This window comes from Dermochelys coriacea, chromosome 14 (assembly GCF_009764565.3).
Source record: "Dermochelys coriacea isolate rDerCor1 chromosome 14, rDerCor1.pri.v4, whole genome shotgun sequence".
Taxonomy (NCBI): domain Eukaryota; kingdom Metazoa; phylum Chordata; order Testudines; family Dermochelyidae; genus Dermochelys; species Dermochelys coriacea.
Genome location: NC_050081.1, coordinates 29,821,083 through 29,840,867, shown reverse-complemented (window position 1 = coordinate 29,840,867; position 19,785 = coordinate 29,821,083). Strand labels below are relative to the sequence as shown.

Below are 19,785 nucleotides of genomic sequence, written 5' to 3'. Positions count from 1 at the left end.
TGTCCTGGGAGCAGAGCTGCAGCAACCAGAGCCAGAGGGGCCAGAAAAGCAGCCCAGGAAGCAGGTCAGTGCTGGGAGCAGAGTCACAGAAGCAGCCTGCAAAGCAGACCTGTCCTGGGAGCAGAGCTGCAGCAACCAGAGGCAGAGGGGCCAAAGAAGCAGCCCAGGAAGCTGGAGGCAGAGCAGCAGCAGCAGTGCAGAGACAGAGTGGTGCAGCTGGGGCTGGAGCAGTCTGGAGCTGGGTGCGGTGAGCAGCTGGGGAGACCGAGAGGGACCCTGGGCAGCAGGCCCAGCACAGGGAGACACCTCAGTCAAGGGGCTCTGCAGGTCAGGCATGGATCATAACCCCGACAGGGCGGGGGCGACACTGGGAAGAAGGGTCCTACCACTTAGAGCCTGAGAGCGTGTGGCCATCACCAGAGCGAGTGTCCAACCCACAGCATCCCTGCAGCACAGCCAGGGCCTGAGAAGAAGGCCTGGGACTTACAAGGAACAGACTGTGAACTGCCCTGACGTTCCAGAGACACTGTTTGTGATGTTCCCTGCCACAGAGCGGGGTGATGTGTTTCCTTTAACCGTTCCCATTTTTCCTTATTCTTTTTAAAATTGTTGATTAAATAACTTGTATTTGCTTTAACTTGTATGTAATGGTAGGTGGCTCAGAGAAGTGCCCAGTGCAGAGAGTACTCCGGAGTGGGGACACCCTAGCCCCTGTCCTAGGTGGCCAGAGGAAGGTTGGGGGTCGAGCCCCCCAGGAATCCTGGGCCCAGCCTTGTTGGGGTTACGAGGACTCTGCCAGACAGGAGAGGGGAAGGGGAGTCCTCAAGGGCAGGGAGGCCACTGGGTAAAGGAAGTGGGAGCGAGCACTCAGATCCTTTCGCTAGCGCATGTCACCGGGGTAGTGCAGAAGCCAGGAAAGTTCCCCACAAGAGCGGGACTATTCCCCCGCTTACACGGAGTGAAGCTGCCATGGCGGGGGATTTGCGCCTTTTCCACTGAAAACGGCCTCCTTTTTTTGCAAAGTAACTCAGCAGACTTGTATGTTGCATGCTGTGCCGGGGATAAAAGGGATCCCGCTTAAAGTTGCTCCCCCACTGAGAGGGCGCCCCTGCCTTGCCCAGTGTCTGCGCCCCCGCACAGAGGTGGGGAAGCCCCGCTGGAGCCCGATCCTGTCCCCCTCCAAGCCCTTTGGCTGCATTTCCTCCGCCTGAACCATGAACAAGCCCGCCCCGGGCAGGAGGAGCTGAGCGGGGGAGGCAGCCAAGGGCGTGTTCGTCACTAGGGGGCGCAGCGTCGACTGAGACAGAGCCTTCAAGGCTGCAAGCGGCAGCCAGAGACGTCGGCCGGCGGGCCGAGCAGCTCGACGCTCCGCTTGTCAGGCCTGGGTCAGGCGGCGAACGGGCTGGAGGGCGGGGCTCGGCCTGGCGGCGCGCGGCGCGGAGCCGTCGCACACCGGTGAGTGCGGCCCTTCCCCCCACCTCCCACTCCCCTGCCTGAGAGCCTCCCTCATAGACCCTGCCCCACCCCTCCCGCCCGAGGAGACTCCCCCACAGAGCCCGCCCCCTGCCCCTCCCACAGGGAGAGACTGCCTCACACAGACCCTGCCCCGCCCCCTCTCCCCCACAGACCCCGCCCCCTGCCCCTCCCACAGGGAGAGACTGCCTCACACAGACCCTGCCCCGCCCCCTCTCCCCCACAGACCCCGCCCTCTGCCCCTCCCACAGGGAGAGACTGCCTCACACAGACCCCGCCCCCTGCCCCTCCCACAGGGAGAGACTCCCTCACACAGACCCCGCCCCCTGCCCCTCCCACAGGGAGAGACTCTCTCACACAGATCCCGCCCCCTGCCCCTCCCACAGGGAGAGACTCCCTCACACAGACCCCGCCCCCTGCCCCTCCCACAGGGAGAGACTGCCTCACACAGACCCCGCCCCCTCTCCCCCACAGACCCCGCCCCCTGCCCCTCCCACAGGGAGAGACTGCCTCACACAGACCCTGCCCCGCCCCCTCTCCCCCACAGACCCCGCCCCCTGCCCCTCCCACAGGGAGAGACTCCCTCACACAGACCCCGCCCCCTGCCCCTCCCACAGGGAGAGACTCCCTCACACAGACCCCGCCCCCTGCCCCTCCCACAGGGAGAGACTCCCTCACACAGATCCTGCCCCCTGCCCCTCCCACAGGGAGAGACTGCCTCACACAGACCCTGCCCCGCCCCCTCTCCCCCACAGACCCCGCCCCCTGCCCCTCCCACAGGGAGAGACTCCCTCACACAGACCCTGCCCCGCCCCCTCTCCCCCACAGACCCCGCCCCCTGCCCCTCCCACAGGGAGAGACTCCCTCACACAGACCCCGCCCCCTGCCCCTCCCACAGGGAGAGACTCCCTCACACAGACCCCGCCCCCTGCCCCTCCCACAGGGAGAGACTCCCTCACACAGATCCTGCCCCCTGCCCCTCCCACAGGGAGAGACTGCCTCACACAGACCCTGCCCCGCCCCCTCTCCCCCACAGACCCCGCCCCCTGCCCCTCCCACAGGGAGAGACTCCCTCACACAGACCCTGCCCCGCCCCCTCTCCCCCACAGACCCCGCCCCCTGCCCCTCCCACAGGGAGAGACTCCCTCACACAGACCCCGCCCCCTGCCCCTCCCACAGGGAGAGACTCCCTCACACAGACCCTGCCCCGCCCCCTCTTCCCACAGACCCCGCCCCCTGCCCCTCCCACAGGGAGAGACTGCCTCACACAGACCCTGCCCCGCCCCCTCTCCCCCCAAACCCCACCCCCTGCCCCTCCCACAGGGAGAGACCACTTCACACAGACCATGCCCCGCCCCCTCTCCCCCAAAACCCCGCCCCCTGTCTCCCACAGACCCTGCCCCACCCCCTCTTCCCCACAGACCCTGCCAGACCCCAAACATTTTTCACACCGCAATAACAATAGCGACAATAATAAGGAAATAGAAAGATTTCGCGATCCATTCAAAAGCTTCTGGTGGGTCCAGATGTGGTCCGCCGTCCACCTATTGACTGCCCCTGAGGGGCAGGGCGGGAGTGTTGGTTTAGTGGCTTCCCATAGAGACCAGGAAATCAGAGGCAAAATAGACACTTATGGTCCCCCAAAATGTGGCAATCCTCTGCGAAGTTTCCGTGTGCACAAAGCTGCTTTTGTGCTACAGACGCCATCTGCACGTTCACTGGGGGATGGGCAGGAAGGGAATGCCTGGAAAAAGATGGTGGGAGCAAATTCACAGGATGATCCCGTTTATCGGTGCCATTGAAAAGAGTGAGGGTTTTCCCAGCGTGAAGAGTCTAAGTATCTGGCTTTGTCTACACTGACAGCAGCAGCGTTTTAATGCTATAATGTGGTCACAGCGCCAGCACTGTAGGAAAACCACCTCCACGTGGGGCGTAGCTCCCAGCACTGGGAGCCTGTCTACACTGGCAAGTTACTGCGCTGAAACTTGTGCGCTTGGGGGTGATTTTTCACATCCTTGAGCGAGAAAGTTTCAGCGCAGTAACTTGCCAGTGTAGACCGCTTCAAGTGTGTAGGGCCTGGGCAGTGGAATCAGAGAGCGAACTGAAGCCCGTTCTGAAACCTCTTCAATGCTCTTTCCACCCTGACAGGCTGCATAGTAACAACCAGGTTTCACTTCAGATTCGCTCCAGATTGTCGCCTTGTCCCAGGGGACAAGAAATGGATTCCGTGAAGCCAGCTCAGGTAGGGGATTGTAAAGGGGTTCTGGAGGCAGGGCCTTTGCCTGACTGTGCAGTGGAAAGGGGAGGGAGCAGGACATGCAGAAGTGCGGGAGACCATTTACTGGTCATGGCAGAGGGGCCATGTACATTGGCCAAACCGGACAGTCTCTACACAAAAGAATAAATGGACACAAATCAGACATCAAGAATTATAACATTCAAAAACCAGTAGGAGAACACTTCAATCTCCCTGGACACTCAATTACAGACCTAAAAGTCGCAATTCTTTAACAAAAAAACTTCAAAAACAGACTCCAATGAGAAACTGCAGAACTGGAATTAATTTGCAAACTGGATACCATTAAATTAGGCTTGAATAAAGACTGGGAGTGGATGGGTCATTACACAAACTAAAAACTATTTCCCCAGGCTAATTTTTCCCCTACTAAAAAAGGAGTACTTGTGGCACCTTAGAGACTAACAAATTTATTAGAGCATAAGCTTTCGTGAGCTACAGCTCACTTCATCGGATGCATTTGGTGGAAAATAAAAACTTTTTCCACCAAATGCATCCGATGAAGTGAGCTGTAGCTCACGAAAGCTTATGCTCTAATAAATTTGTTAGTCTCTAAGGTGCCACAAGTACTCATTTGTGTTACTGATTGTAAACTAACTATGCAAACTTGAAAGCAATTTAAGAAATGCTGTCAGCAATTTGTTACAAACTGGCCATTTCTAGCAAAGTAGAATCTTTTAAACTGTATGCTGTTGCAGTTTCAATGCTTTGTAATTTGCAGTAAGGGATTTGTTTGATTCCTATTTCTAGATTAGATTGTAGGAGGGATTGTTACTTTAATAAAAGGACACTGTTGTTTAAGAAAGAATACTGCCTGTGTCAATTACTTTATCTGAAGGTTATATTCGCAAAAAGAAAAGGAGTACTTGTGGCACCTTAGAGACTAACAAATTTATTAGAGCATAAGCTTTCGTGAGCTACAGCTCACTTCATCGGATGCAAATGCATCCGATGAAGTGAGCTGTAGCTCACGAAAGCTTATGCTCTAATAAATTTGTTAGTCTCTAAGGTGCCACAAGTCCTCCTTTTCTTTTTGCGAATACAGACTAACACGGCTGCTACTCTGAAACCTGTGAAGGTTATATTGTGTCCTTTAGTATTTTCCTTAACAACCCTGGGAATTTATACCTTGGGGAGGACAGATTAAGAGAGCAACAGGCAGGTCATTTACCTAGGGGCACCTAAAATCTATTTTGGGGTAACATGTCTGCTGCCTATTCCCTGAACCTCCACACCTGCAGCACCTTCCTCAGCTTATTACCCACCTCTCCGCCACAAATAGCTCCCCCTGCATCCTCTTCATTCTGCCTCCCGTATCCCATCTCCTGCTGCTTATCCTCCCCTCCTCCCGGGGCCTCTTCCAGCTACTTCCTGCCAGTCCCCCACAACACATTAATCCCTGTGTGCCCTTAAGGGTCAGTCTGCCTCCCCACCTTCCACTCACCCCCCATGCATCCTCCTGTTCAGCCCTCGGTCTGCTCCCACCCCTTCCCAAACACATTCCCCCTGTGACCTCCTTCATCTGCCTCCTGCCCACGCTCACACTTTCTGTCCGATCTTTGGCCTACCTTCTGCCTTTACCACCCTGCACACAACTTGGTCTGCCTCCTAGTGGCTGTCGCAGATCCACAAGATCCATGCTACCCCCCAGCTTTTAAAAAGCCCCTTGGAGGATCCCCTTCAGTTGGCCAGACCCCCAAGTGGTGCCATTCCTCTGTAACGGCCTCACCACCGCCAAGAACGAGGGTCTGGGCTCCAGCCTTGCTGCTTTGTGCCATGAGCTCTGCCCAGCGAGTCCCGCTGAGCCAGGGTCCTGGGCAGAGACCTGCCCGCTCTGCAAGGACCAGTTTATCTCTGCCAGGATATGCCAGGATTTTCAGTGACATCTGGCAGCCCTTTCCAAACAAAGCAGGGTTTACTAGTGGGCCGGGCCCCAGCATGGGGAAGCCCTGAGATTAGCAGAAAAATGCTATGGTTAAGGTTTAGCCATAGCCCAGCCTGGCCAGGCCAGTGCAATCAGCCAGCCAAGCCATGATGGATTCCATTACCGGCTCTGTCTCTTTGGGTGTGTCTACATAGCAACTAGACACCCGCAGCTGGCCTGTGCCAACTGACTTGGGCTGTGGGGCTTAGGCTGTGGGGCTGTTCCATTGCTGTGTAGACATCTGGGCTGGAGCCCAGGCTGTAGGACCCTGTGAGGTGGGAGGGTCCCAAAGCTGGGGCTCCAGCCCAATCCTGGAAGTCTACACAGCAATGAAACAGCCCCTCAGCCAAAGTCTCATGAGCCCAAATCAGCTGGGACAGGCCAGCAGCGGGTTTCTCTTTGCTGTGTAGACCGACTCTCTCAGTCCAAAGCAAGAGCTCCATGTCTCTCCAGAAGGCAGCATCTAACCCTGCCACCTGGCACCTTTCCCCTTTGTTTTCCAGTTGGGGCCTCAGTTCATCTTCCCAGCCCAGCCATGGGGGAGGAATCTCGTTCCTCTGGGTCGTTAGTTGCCATGGGTGTGTCCCAGCCACTGGGGCTCCCACTGTCTTTTCGGATTCTCCATTGATCTGGGGGTTGGTTTCCAGCAAGCCCTTTAATGGCCCAGTCATTCCACCCCAGACAGCAAGATGACCACACTCCCTGCCCCCTGCATATCTTCTATGCTGCTCCAGGAGAGGTGTTAACCCTCCTGCACCCACTGGGTAGCTATGCAAGGTAGAGAGGAAAACTGAGACATGCACATAGGAATCATAGAAAATATTAAAGAAAATTTCCACTTGGTCACACCTACCCCAACATGCATCCATCTGCACCCCCTCAGCCTGCCTCCACCCCAATGACCCTGCACTGTTCTTGGTTAAGTTCCTCCCCACACACATCCCTTTTCATTCTATTTTTCACATATCCTCCTTCCCTCTCCAACTGACTCCCTGTTGTCCCCCTCATCCCTCCTCAGTTTGCCACCCCAAATATGTGCCCTCCTCTGCATCCCGCCCCGCCACACACACATCCCCTGTGACCTTCCCAGTCTGCCAGCTCACCTCCCCCACACACGCCATCCACTTGTTTCTTCCTCTTCCCGCCTCTAGCTCTGTACACAGTCTGCCAACCCCAGAGCCCTAGCCACGTCCCCCCTGGAGAGCCTGGCTTCAGCCTCTGTGAAAACAATGGTAGCTGGTGGCCACCTTCACTAGGGGAAGCCTCTCTTCCACACGTTAAATGGTGGGGAAATGGCGGCCATCTTGAGTAAGGGCATCTTGGCATCAGGCTCTCTTCTATCACAAAAGGAATGGCAGAGGCTAGCCATGTTGAACATGTGCGATTTCACTGCCAGGAATGCTGAGACCACACATGTGAATTCCCAGATAAATATTGTGATACCCATGATAAAATTACTGGAGTCATGGTTTCACCACTGTAACAGCATGTTTTTAAGCTAATCTTTCAGAAATTACCCCCCTCCCCATCGTCCCCAAGGACTGTTCCTGCTCTCTGTGAACGTTCCTAGCTCTTTCTGCGACTGAGCTGAGGGAGGGCTGTGGCTGGGACAGCAGGTTGTAAGTGGGGGATGCTTGTTATTGATACAGATGCCGGTAACCTTCAAGGAAGTGGCTGTATATTTCACCCAGGGGGAATGGGCCTTGCTGGACCCGGGACAGAGAGCCCTCTACAGGGACGTCATGCAGGAGAATTACAGGAATGTGACCTCGCTGGGTAAGGATTCCTGTCCCCTTGGTGTTAGAAACTGGGCATCTTTGATGTACCTAAGTCGGCTTCTGCTCAGGGTTCTTCCCTGATCCCTTAGATTTCAGGGGAATCAGTCCCATAATCCCAGGCTCAGTAGGGTTAGGAAGGTGTAAAGAGTTTGCACAGTGATGCTGTACCAGAGCCATAAAATGCCCCAGTGAGTGGAGATCCCAGAATCCCCTTCTGCCTTCCCCAAAGGCTCTCGAGGACCACTTCTCATCCCTTTGGTTTATACAAGGGCACCCACCCACCCAGCACATCTGGAAACAGCTGTCTGAGAACAACGGTAAAACTCGGCTCTCACTTCATTTCTTTTCCTGGAGCAGGTTTTCCAATTCCCAAGCCCAGCGTGATCTCCCAGCTGGACCGAGGGGAAGAGCCATGGGTCCCTGATCTCCAGGGGTCCCAGGCTAGAGAGATCCTGAGAAACATCCCCAGAGGTGAGAAATTGGTTAAACGGATATGGAAACCATCCGTCATTGACTTACAGTGCTGGGATTCCCCCTGAGCTCCTCCGGTTTTAACTCAATGCCCCCAGGTCAGGACAGTGCCTAGCATGTGTCGTGGCCTGCTGGCAGACGTAATTCATGGCTTTCCACTCACTCTGACAGACTCCTGCCAGTAGGTCCCTGGCCCCTGAGTGATCAGATAGGATGTGGAGGCAAAACTGGCTGTTCTCCTTCCAGGTGTGTGAGAGCTGAGTGACCTATAGCCAGAGAGTTTTCCCTGGTGGTTCCTGTCATTTTGCCATACATGTCTTCATGTATCCAGGCAAAGGAATAAAATGTGGAGACACCCAGCACCCAGACAGTTCCTTCTCACCCGCAGTGGCTGGTGGTCAGAGCTCTCGGCTGTTGTTCACGGGTTCCCTTCTTTCTTCCAAGGAGACTTTTTTCTGTAAATAGTTCTAGTAGCTTATTGTGCACCCCTATTTTTCCCACTGGAGATTTGGTTCTTTCTTATTTTATAAAATTGTTTTTTCTTGTTTTTCTCTGCAGCTCTATTACCTGGTACCTAGGGGCTTGGTTATGTCAAAGTCTCCTAGAGTTCAGCACTGTCTCACTTGCAGGGTGTCTAATCCACTGAACAACCCTCATGCTCGGTGAGGGGCACATTAGAGACAAATGCTCTATTTGTAGATCTTTCAAGAAAAGAACACAAAAATATAGGGACATAAGGTGGAGCATGCTGTACATCTCTTCTCAGACCCCTCAGTCATCTGGAGACCAGTACTTTGTCCTAGGCCAGGAGTTTTCCTATGGATCTTTGTTCCCCTTATCCCAGCATATCCTGTAAGAGCTGTAAGTCAGTCTTACAGCAAGACTTCACTTATAAATCAAAGAGCTTTTCTTCTTCAGAATTGGACCCTGGGAGCTGAAAAGCCACAGCAGAGTCCCCATGGGAACTGTCAGGTAACAGAGAGCAGGTAGAGATTAGCTGCTGCCCAGTGCTGATGGTCAATCAGAGCAGGAAATCCAGCCATTGACTCCAGGACCAGAGCATGTTTCCTTGAGAATGGCTCTGACAATGTGATAAAGGCATCAACTTCAGTACTGCCAGTTTTCAGAGCAGCAGTCGTGTTAGTCTGTATTCGCAAAAAGTAAAGGAGTACTTATGGCACCTTAGAGACTAACAAATTTATTTGAGCATAAGCTTTTGTGAGCTTCAGCTCACTTCATCGGATGCATTCAATGGAAAATACAGAGGGGAGATTTATATACACACACAGAGAACATGAAACAATGGATATTACCATACACACTGTAAGGAGAGTGATCACTTAAGATGAGCTATTACCAGCAGGTAGGGAGGGTGGGGGGAAGGAAGAAAACCTTTTGTGGTGATAATCAAGGTGGGCCATTTCCAGAAGTTGACAAGAACGTCTGAGGATTGATTGGTGGAGGGGGAATAACATGGGGAAATAGTTTTACTTTGTGTAATGACCCATCCACTCCCAGTCTCTATTCAAGCCTAGGTTAATCGTATCCAGTTTGCAAATTAATTCCAATTCAGCAGTCTCTCGTTGGAGTCTGTTTTTGAAGTTTTTTTGTTGAAGACTAGCCACATGATGTGATATATGCCAATGTGATATATGCCATCATGTGCCAGCAATGCCCCTCTGCCATGTACATTGGTCAAACTGGACAGTCTCTACGTAAAAGAATAAATGGACACAAATCAGACGTCAAGAATTATAACATTCAAAAACCAGTTGGAGAACACTTCAATCTCTCCGGTCACTCGATTACAGACCTGAGGGTGGCTATTCTTCAACAAAAAAACTTTAAAAACAGACTCCAACGAGAGACTGCTGAATTGGAATTAATTTGCAAACTGGATACGATTAACTTAGGCTTGAATAGAGACTGGGAGTGGATGGGTCATTACACAAAGTAAAACTATTTCCCCATGTTATTCCCCCCTCCCACCCCCCACTGTTCCTCAGACGTTCTTGTCAACTGCTGGAATTGGCCCACCTTGATTATCACCACAAAAGGTTTTCTTCCTTCCCCCCACCCTCTCTACCTGCTGGTAATAGCTCATCTTAAGTGATCACTCTCCTTACAGTGTGTATGGTAATACCCATTCTTTCATGTTCTCTGTGTGTGTATATAAATCTCCCCAATGTATTTATCTGATGAAGTGAGCTGTAGCTCACAAAAGCTTATGCTCAAATAAATTTGTTAGTCTCTAAGGTGCCACAAGTACTCCTTTTCTTTTTGCGAGTACTGCCAGAAACATTACTGTGACCCACCACACCTGATGCTCAGGCAATATCATGAGATTTGCTCTGTCTGTGGGTGCAGGATTCCCCTTTGGTGCAACAAGGTCCAACTCTGACTACTCATAGGAACAGCCTTTATTACAGTTGGAGATGCCCTCATCACTGGCTAGAACATCTGTAGGACCAATACCATCAGCCATGGCATTCTTGGCATCTTCAAAGCCTCCAGTACCGGTTTCTTCTACACAGATTGTTCCTATATGACTCAAGCCATCAGTACCAACATTTAAACCTACCGCCAAGAGGCACAGATCCAGAGGCTGTACCCTGGTGAGTCCTCCTAGTATCACACCACTGATGGCCACTGACTGCCCATATTCATTATCAGATTCAGAAGAAGAACCCTATACTTCTTGTTCTAGAGCGGGAGATCTAGATTCTCTCCATTACATTTTTTGGTGACAACATAGAGCATTCCGTGGAGATACCACAACGGTAGATCTAGACATAGATCTCAATGATGTTGCAGATGAACCCCTGTCATATGGGTGCAGGCAATAGCTGTACTAGAACCTATGCAGCATCCCTCCAACCTCTGGGCTGGCTTCTCCAGACTGTTTTTTAAGAGAGTTCTGTGTGGGCGGGAGTTGAGTAAGGGGTAAGACTCACCTTATAACTCAAGCTAATTGTGCTGTGAAGACACACTCTGCCAATAAGATTTGTGAAAGAAATAACTAGTCTTTTTTCTCAAGTTACGGTGCCAACAACCCTGAGATTAGTATTGTCTCCTTTACAGGATCTCCCTTTGAGCCTATGGCTTTTGTCCTCTTCAGTACTTAGAATCATAGAATATTAGGGTTGGAAGAGACCTCAGGAGGTCATCAAGTCCAACCCCCTGCTCAAAGCAGGACCAACACCCACAAAATCATGGGTGGCCACTCATGCACTCCTGGAAAACAGGACATTCCGGTACTTCCCAGAATGTCATGAGCCTGTTCTTGCTGACTTGACCCCTCCTCACCAGTGTGACTTCTCATGCATGGTGTGTGTGAGCTCACTGCACGTGGGGGATAGAATTTTTAAGAACACGCCACCCCACACTCACCAGCATGCAAGGACACACTGTCAGGGGTAGAGCAATGCGCTCTTCAGTATGGCATCTCCCTGTCTGCTAAAACCAGTTTTGTCTGAGTACCGGATGGGGAAGTGCTCTAGAAAAGCAGGACTATCTGGTTTAATACCAGACCAGTGGCCTGCCTGATTTATCAGCTAAGATCACCTTTCCAGTGGCAGTTACTTCTACTAGAAGGGTTTGGAAACCACAAGCATGAATTTCATATCACTCCCCCCACCCCTTGGTGTATTCTTTTTATAAGAATAAAGTTGCTTTAAGGCTTCATCCACAGTTCTTCATCAAAGACGGTTACCGATTTCCATCTCAATCAAACCATCTTTTTCCCTTCCTTTTCTCCCAAACCACGTTCACGTAAGGTTGAGGAGAAACATAATTTGCTGGATGTCTGCTGGCCCTTGCATTTTATCTGGACAGAACAAAACAGTTTCAGTCTTTGCCACAATTCTTTGTTTCCTGTGTGGAGAGAATGAGAGGACAGGAGGTTCCCATATGGTGAATTTCTGGGAGGATCACCTCTCATTCATTACAAGTTATGATCTTGCAAAATTAAAACCTCCTTCCAAGCCGACAGCACCTTGTGTGAGAGCCTCGGCAGCTTTCCTACAGGACATTTCAATCCCAGATAACTGCAGGACAGCAACCTGGTCTTCAATTCACACTGTTCCCAAGCACAGTGCCCCTTCAGTAGCTTCCAGAGACTGCGCTAGCTTTGGAAATTCTGAAAAGCAATTACAGAGCAGCTAGACTTCAAACCCTTCTCCATAGAACACTGTTTGGGAGTCACCTGAAGTGGACTAGGCACACAATCACTCAAAGGAAAAAAATACATACCTATACTGGTTGTTTTCCAGGGCATCTTGCACATATCTATTCCAGCACCGGCCCTGCTCCCTTCTCCTTCAAAGTCCATTACGACAGGATGCTGGTGCAAATGAACTGAGATGGTGCAGGGGGAGCTCTGTCCTTCATGTCCTCGTCTAGATGCATGAGGGCATGTATGGTGCATGTGCCACCCCAGTGGGTACCACTACAGAAACTCTCCAATTACAGTGCATTCAGCATTCACACCCCTAAATTGGAATAGACATGAAGTGGAATAGACATGCGCAACATCTTGAAAACATCAAATACAGTACATGTAGGTAGCTGATTTTCCCCTTCTCTCTTTCTTCATTGAAAGGTTTTGGGTGGGAGGGGGTGGGATTCAATTCCTGATTTGTCAGTGTTCCCAGCAATTATTTTGGTTTGTTTCCCCACTTTCCTGTTCTCCTTTTCTGACCTTCATGTTCCCCCGGCACAGGGACTGACTCCAGCCCGCATTCTCTCTCTGTCCCAGCAGGTGATGAGATTGTGAGTGAGAGCAATGAAGAGAATCCTTGTCCCACAAGTCCTGAGCGAATGGAACCAAAGGGCACATTGCTTGGAAGGTGTGAAGGGGATGATTCGCAGAGTCCTGGGCAGGCCAGAGAAACTCAATGCAGGCCAGAGAAGCAGCAGGGAAACCCCCCAGGGAAGACATTGGATGAATCCACTCACCGAGGGGGACGTTTGGAAGATCCCACTGTGGCCACGATCCAGGCGAGAACCTGCACTAAGGAGAAGCGGTTTGAATGTGCTGAGTGCAGGAAATGCTTCAGTTCTGGATCACACCTTATTAGACATCAGAGATCTCACACGGGAGAGACCCCCTATAACTGCCCTGAGTGTGGGAAACAATTCAATGACCAATCAAACCTTATTAGACATCAGCGAACCCACACAGGAGAGAAACCCCATAAGTGTCCTGACTGCGGGAAATGCTTCAGTCAGAGGTCAGGCCTTATTGTACATCAGAGAATCCATACAGGAGAGAAATGCCATAAATGCCCTGACTGTGGACAAACCTTCACTCAGAGTGCACATGTAACTAGACATCAAAGGATTCACACGGGCGAGAGACCCTATGGATGCCCAGAGTGTGGAGAAAGCTTTGCTTGTACCTCAGACCTGATTATACACCTGAGAGTCCACACGGGAGAGAAACCCTATAGCTGCCCCGACTGTGGACAAAGTTTCACTCAGAGTCATCACCTTACTGACCATCGGAGAATCCACACAGGAGAGAGACCCTATATCTGCCCCGACTGTGGGAAAAGCTTCAGACAAAAATCTGGTTTCAATGTCCATCGGAGAAGGCACACGGGAGATTGCCCCTATCAATGTTCTGTCTGTGAGGAAAGGTACAAGACTAAGACTTCCTTAATATTCCACATGAAACTCCACATAGACTAGTGCCGGCTATTTCCCCTCCTCCTCTCTCCGCATCTGTAGCCCAATGCCCTAGGGAGCCAAGTGGTACCACTGTTGACATGTGTGCTGTGTGTCTCAGGAAGATGGAGGCACAGGGAGCTTGACATTATTATTACAGTATTGCATTATTCTCTGACCCTCTCCCATTCATTCCTGGTGCTCTCTGTCCCAGGGAGACTTTTACCAAGCCAAATGGTTCAGCTGGGTTTCCTGGTCCTTGTTTTCAGCCAGTGGCTCAGTTCACATTGTTGCACGCTGGGATTATTCTGGAAATTGCTGCCCTGGGAGGCATTTTCTCCCTGTTTCTGCATGGTGGGGATGAGAACTGAAAATTCTGGAAATTCGGATGTCTGTGGAGTCTTTATTGCTCATTGAATTATTTTCTCAGTATTACCTAATTATGTGTTTTTTATCCCCAAATAAGATGCAAATAAAACTTTTCTGGCAAAGCCCATTTTCCTGAGCAGCCTGGGAAGTTCATTGGTTCTTGAGCTCTGGGAGGGGGAGAGGCCAAGTGTCCCAGACTGGGCTAGTTGCTTGCCTCAGCAGGAATGACTCATTCCCCCATAAAAAGAAAAGGAGGACTTGTGGCACCTCAGAGACTAACAAATTTATTTGAGCATAAGCTTTTGTGAGCTACAGCTCACTAAGGTGCCACAAGTACTCCTTTTCTTTTTGCAAATACAGACTAACACGGCTGCTACTCTGAAACCTGTCATTCCCCCGTGTTCAGCCCTTTCACTGATGTCCCAGCCCATCCAGCCTTAGAAGTGGGAATGCAGGTACATCCATGTCTTTGCTCTTACAGCTCTGCTGGCCTCTGAGCTCGATCTTTGGGTCTTGCCTTCCCCTCCACAAGGGTTCAGGTGTACTCTGGTAAGCTTATGAGCATGCATGAAGACTCATTCATTGTTTTCAATATGTTTTCTCTGGAGTTCTTTTAGGTGAAGACTAAAATAGGGTTGTATAACAGGAGCTGTGTGGTGACACGTAACTGCTGACAGTCATTTGTTTTCAGTCTCTGAAGAGACAGCAAGCAGGTGTCCTGGGGCAGACTGTCTGAGCTGGGAATAACACAGGGAAGGCAGGGAGCTTTGCAGCCTGGAAATACTCCACACATAAATGTAATGGCTGCGGAGCAGAAGCCTGAGATAGGTCCCTTGGCTGCATAGACAGCTAATGCCTCCCTAGACGGGGCAGGGCACAATCTAAAGGGGAGGAGGACATGTGACCACCCCATATGTCTCCCCTATACAGTGCCACTCTCCGCCCCACCCTGCATGCAGCCTCGGGCCACAGCTCTCTTCCTGCCTGACATTACTTGAGGGGAAGGGAGTTTACTCTCTTTCCTTCTTTCACAGCGCCTCCCCACCGCGCATTTGGCCACTCTCCCTGCAAGCTGGGTGGGAAAGAGGACGGAGCCGCTTCTGCCTGAGAGAGCCTGGCTGGGAGGCAGCAGCGACCCGTTTCCTGCCCAGGCTCAGCAGCTGGTGACCGGGCCAAGTAGCTCAAGCTCCCCCCTCCCAGCAGCTAATTGCGGGCAATGCCAAACAGCTTATAGGTGTCACTGCCATCAGCAGCTTGGGGGAGGGTGGAGACCAATGAGCAGCCAGTGGGGGCCTTGGGAAGGGGCCAGATTGGGGATGGGAACAGGCGGAGTGAAGGCAGGGCCCTAGGAGATGGGCCCTCAGTGTGGAGAGAAAGTGGAACAGCTGGGGGTGGGGGAAGTAAAAGTCAGCATCTTTACTTAGCCTGTCTGGATTGAGGGGGGCACCCTCAACTGAAATGAACTCGCTAAGCCAGAAGGCTGGACCCCTGTGAAAGTAAGAGGGGGTGGGGACAGGTGTCCCTGCCAGAAGGTGTTGGCTCCGTCTCAGAGTCCCAGGCATAGTTTAACCTGTCTCTCCCCACAGTTCAAAGATAGAGCTAAGTAGGGCTCCATTTTGTTAAGGGCTCACTAAAGCTGAAATCACTGGTTGTGGGACAGCATTTTTGCCCTGCCTGCTTCAGCAATGAAGTTCCCCCCCACAAGAGCTGATAATCACTGAGAGCTGAAAGTCACTAATAGCTGGGGGTGGGGGGGACTTGACTTGCAGAGGTCACAGTAGAGAAGCAAGTGGCATCAGAAGGTGACAGTGTGCAGTGCAGCAGCTGGCAGAGTGGCCAGTGGAGTGGAATGGCGACTGGCGGGGCGGCCCACCAGAGCAAGTGCTCAGAGGGCAGCGCAAGCAAGGTGCCTTCTCCCCACATCCCCGGGTGGGAGGTGACCTCACACAGATGCACTTCTTCACTCTGGGTCCTCAGTGACCAAGGACAACCACTGTGAGTAGGGTGTGATGAGGGAGCAGAGGGGGGCATGGTAAAGGAACTTTTGGTTGTAGAAATCAAGAACCTGAGGCAGAAGATTCTGCCCCACGGACTCTGGGGTCGGCGTCCTGCTCACAATTTCATGAGTATGAATCCTGTTTGCAGCATTTTCCCTAATTAATATCAAGAGACTTCCCTCCTTTCATTAAAAGTTTCTTTTCTACACTCAGACTCTGTGCTTGCAAGAGGGGAAGGATTGCCTCTAAGAGGTGCCCGGAGATAGTGTGTAATTTTCCCAGTTACTGGATGGAGGCTTGAGCCAATTCTGTGTTGTATAGTTGAAAGGGAACCTCTAGATATTGAACTGGCCTGGTTGCTGCTGACTCCACATGGCAGAAGGGTTACACATACATTAGTTTATTTTTTAGCTGGCTAGTGTCACTCCTTTTGGGCAGGTGAAGCATCAGATTATGCAGTTTTTCACTGGTACATTTTAGACAGGCCTAAATGTTTCCACTTCATGGCTTCTGAGAATACGGATGGCAGTGTATGAATATGAGCTCTCAAGGGATATTTTCTCATATTCCCATGGGGCACACATAGCTCAGGTGTTTCATCTTGTCCCAAAGAACGAACAATCAGCTTGTCCACACATTCATCAGGAACTTAATATCCATATCTGTGAAACATAACTTCATCTGTATCAATCACTCTTCAAAAACATGTCTTCCTTACCAGAGGATCTGCCTTTGGCAAAAGATACCTTCTTTGTGGATCCATTTGTATTGATGATAACTCCAGTCATCTTTTCTATCCTTTTGCCTTTCATCATTGTACAGGAACAGCTTTCCATTTTGGAATTTAGGGGCTGGGAGAGTCTGTGACGGGATCCCTGGGATGCAACCTGGAAATAGGGTATCACTGTGCCCCCTTAACTCTCTAGCCTGGGCTGTCTCTCACAATGCTTTGCTAGTGACAACCAGCAAACACCTCCATATGCTGTTACTCAGCACAATAGCATGTGGAGCCACACACCCAGCTAGATTGCATGAATACCCCAAAGCCACTCACAAATCACACAGAGAAAGGCACCAGCCAATTACCCCCCAGCTTTGCACATCATAGCTGTACCGTCCTGCCCTGGTCAAAAGCCTGACTGATGTAATTTTATTTTGCAGTCCGTCCCTTCCTCGATGTGGAGAGGATATGCAAAAACCTTTGTAAATCTTTGTAAGCTGAGGTTTCCCAAGCTCTTCAAGCAAAATATATGGTTTTAGGTAAAGTATAAAACAGATTTATTAACTACAGAAAGATAGATTTTAAGTTACTATAAGTGATAGGCATAAAAAGGTTGGAGATCATTACCAAAGAAAGTAGAAGATAAATGCACAATCTAAATCTTAAACCTTATTACACCAGACAGTATTAACAGCAGCAATTTTCCTCACCCCTCTGGATGTTACAGTTCATAATACACAGGTTTCCTTCTTTCACCTAGACCAGTCTCCGTAGGTGAAGTTGTTGTGTTCTCAGTGTTCCTGTTGATTCCAGAGTAAGGGGGGGGAGGAGCAAGACCAAGATACAATGCCACTGTCCCTCAATTTATATTCTCAGTCCATGTGCATGGGTCAGCAATGTGTCTGTACACTGAGACAGGTATCCATCACAAAAATGTTTAGGTCCGTGGGCTCAGGGCAGGAGGGAGCTGGGGTGGGAGCGGCTGCACGGCACAACTGGGTTCTGGGAGGGAGTTTGAGTCCGGGAGGGAACTCGGGTTGGGGCTTGGGGGAGCTTGGGGTGCCGGATGGGGGGCGCTCATCTCCAGCAGCTCAAGCAGCTCCCTGACCCCATCCCTGCTGCTGTAACTGGTGGGAGTGGCAGAGGCACAGCCAGACAGCTCTGCACACTATCTGTGTCCCTGCTCCCCAAGCGCTGACTCCATAGCTCTCAGCCCATTGGCTAGGCCGCCAGGAACTGTGGCCAACGGGAGCTGCAGGAGGCGGCACCTGCAGATGGAGGCAGCGTTCATGACCTTCACAGAGTTGCCTGGCCACGTCTCCACCAGCAAAAGCAGGCACGGCACAGGTTGCTGCTTGTGGGGAGCTGCTGGAGGTGAGTGCTTCCCTACCCCATCCAGCACCATCCCCCCCCCGCACCCCAGCCCCCTGCCCCAGCAGGGAGGAGGCCAGTCTGTTTTGGAGAAGGGAGGTTGAAAGCATGTATTGGGGCAGGCACTTTGTCAATGGACTTCTAGTGGAGTAAGTGTCTGTTCAGCTTGGGGAAGGGTATCAAAATCTGTGTTGCCAACTCTCGTGGTTTTATCAATAGCCTTGTAATATTTGGTGTTTTTCTTAAATCCCAACTGCAGGAGAGACATCATTATAAGACAACCTTAGCTTTCATTTTTAAAAAGAAAGTTTACAGCCCTCATAGTTTCAGAGGAAGGTTGGGAAGCATGAACCCTAAGGGCTCAAAATCCAGAATATAAAAAAAAATCCCCAAATTATTATTTTTAAACAATCTCATAAATTTGGGGGCCAAACTCATGAGTTTTAAGCACTTGGGTTAGAAAATACTGGAATCTGGTTGTTAGACTATAAGTTGCTGAGGGCAGGGAGCCTCCTCCTGGTCCTAGACCCAAACTCCCCCCCAAAGCCTGCACCCCCCTCCTGCACAAAGGACTTCAATGTAGCTGTGGTGGTGAGGTACATTCAAAATCACTAAAGTGAGTTGAATTTATGATTATTATTGTTATTATTAGCTAGCTAGCTAGGTTACTGGGTTTTTTCATTGTAGAAAATTGTGCGCTATTTTGCGGGTTAAATGACTGAATGACATAACTACCCTCCAATGTCTGTCACTAAGTCCAGTGATTTTGTCTAGTGTCCATCGTGCAACATGGTGGTGCCAACCCCTGTCTATGTGCCTAGAAGACACTTGCCCAGACATGTCTCAGATCAGCCATGAACGAGTAAACCCCCATTGTGCGGGCTTGTGCAACTGAGCCATAAAGCTGACTAGTGGCTGATTAACAGCCACCTGGCAGTAGAGATTCTCGAATTTACAACGTGTTTCAGTACCAACCATACAGCAAAAACTCATAACTGCGTACACATTAATGATATGCATAATGGGGCAGACCAATGAGTTTCAGTAGATCATGACTTCTCATACGATACCTTACATGGCATGCTTTTTATGAAATATCACTACCATTTATGTATAATGAATATGGGGGTTACAGGGTGCTATTTTGAAGTACATCATGTCACAGAGTCCATTTTTTTCTTCGGTAGGACTTCTTAAAATATCCAGTACTTCTTCATAGAATATCAGGGTTGGAAGGGACTTCATCCAGTCCCACCCCCTGCTCAAAGCAGGACTAATCTCCAATTTTTGCCCCAGATCCCTAAATGGCCCCCTTAAGGATTAAACTCACAAGCCTGGGTTTAGCAGGCCAATGCTCAAACCACTGAGCTATCCCTCTTCCCCCCTTCTTGTGGTGAAAGTGGTCCCCATTTATTCATATAAACTAATCTACTCATGCTAGAGAAAATAAAAACTAAACCATGTATTTTACTACAGTTGTGCACTTTATGAACTGCAGGTTTCATTAAAGCTTCCTCAAAGCTTTGCACAAATCATGAGTCATGAGTAAAGAATCAGACACGCTGCCGGCTGGACAGTTGTCAAGAGGCAACCGATTGTAGAGTAGGATGAATAAAATGTAATAATGTATTGCAATTACGTGGCACTCACTACCAGTTGAACTATTGGCAACAACAACAGGGACCTAGAAATTGAGAGGCCTATTCTGGAGCTATTTA

The 19,785-nt window shown here is 50.6% G+C and overlaps 3 protein-coding genes across 6 annotated transcripts in view; 2 read left to right on the top strand and 1 right to left on the bottom strand.

Annotated features, from left to right (window-relative positions):
* LOC119842466 (zinc finger protein 271-like) overlaps positions 1-19,785 on the bottom strand; it is a 638,009-nt gene that overhangs the window by 350,461 nt on the left and 267,763 nt on the right. The window lies entirely within an intron of this gene.
* LOC119843027 (zinc finger protein 850-like) overlaps positions 1-19,785 on the top strand; it is a 765,636-nt gene that overhangs the window by 634,496 nt on the left and 111,355 nt on the right. The gene's annotated exons all lie outside the window — the stretch shown is intronic.
* LOC119842494 (zinc finger protein 3-like) lies at positions 1,304-14,212 on the top strand. Its single transcript, XM_038370734.2, has 5 exons — positions 1,304-1,455; positions 3,622-3,715; positions 7,343-7,469; positions 7,829-7,942; positions 12,702-14,212. Exons 2-5 carry the CDS (start codon positions 3,692-3,694, stop codon positions 13,631-13,633), a joined length of 1,197 nt encoding a protein of 398 aa, XP_038226662.1. The 5' UTR covers positions 1,304-1,455; positions 3,622-3,691; the 3' UTR covers positions 13,634-14,212.

Bases quoted from the DNA above. Each gene is read 5' to 3' on its own strand.
- LOC119842494 (XM_038370734.2), top strand. From the start codon at position 3,692: ATGGATTCCGTGAAGCCAGCTCAG. The intron at 3,716-7,342 runs GTAGGGGATTGT...TTATTGATACAG, and splicing joins ATTCCGTGAAGCCAGCTCAG to ATGCCGGTAACCTTCAAGGA. The intron at 7,470-7,828 runs GTAAGGATTCCT...TTCCTGGAGCAG, and splicing joins CAGGAATGTGACCTCGCTGG to GTTTTCCAATTCCCAAGCCC.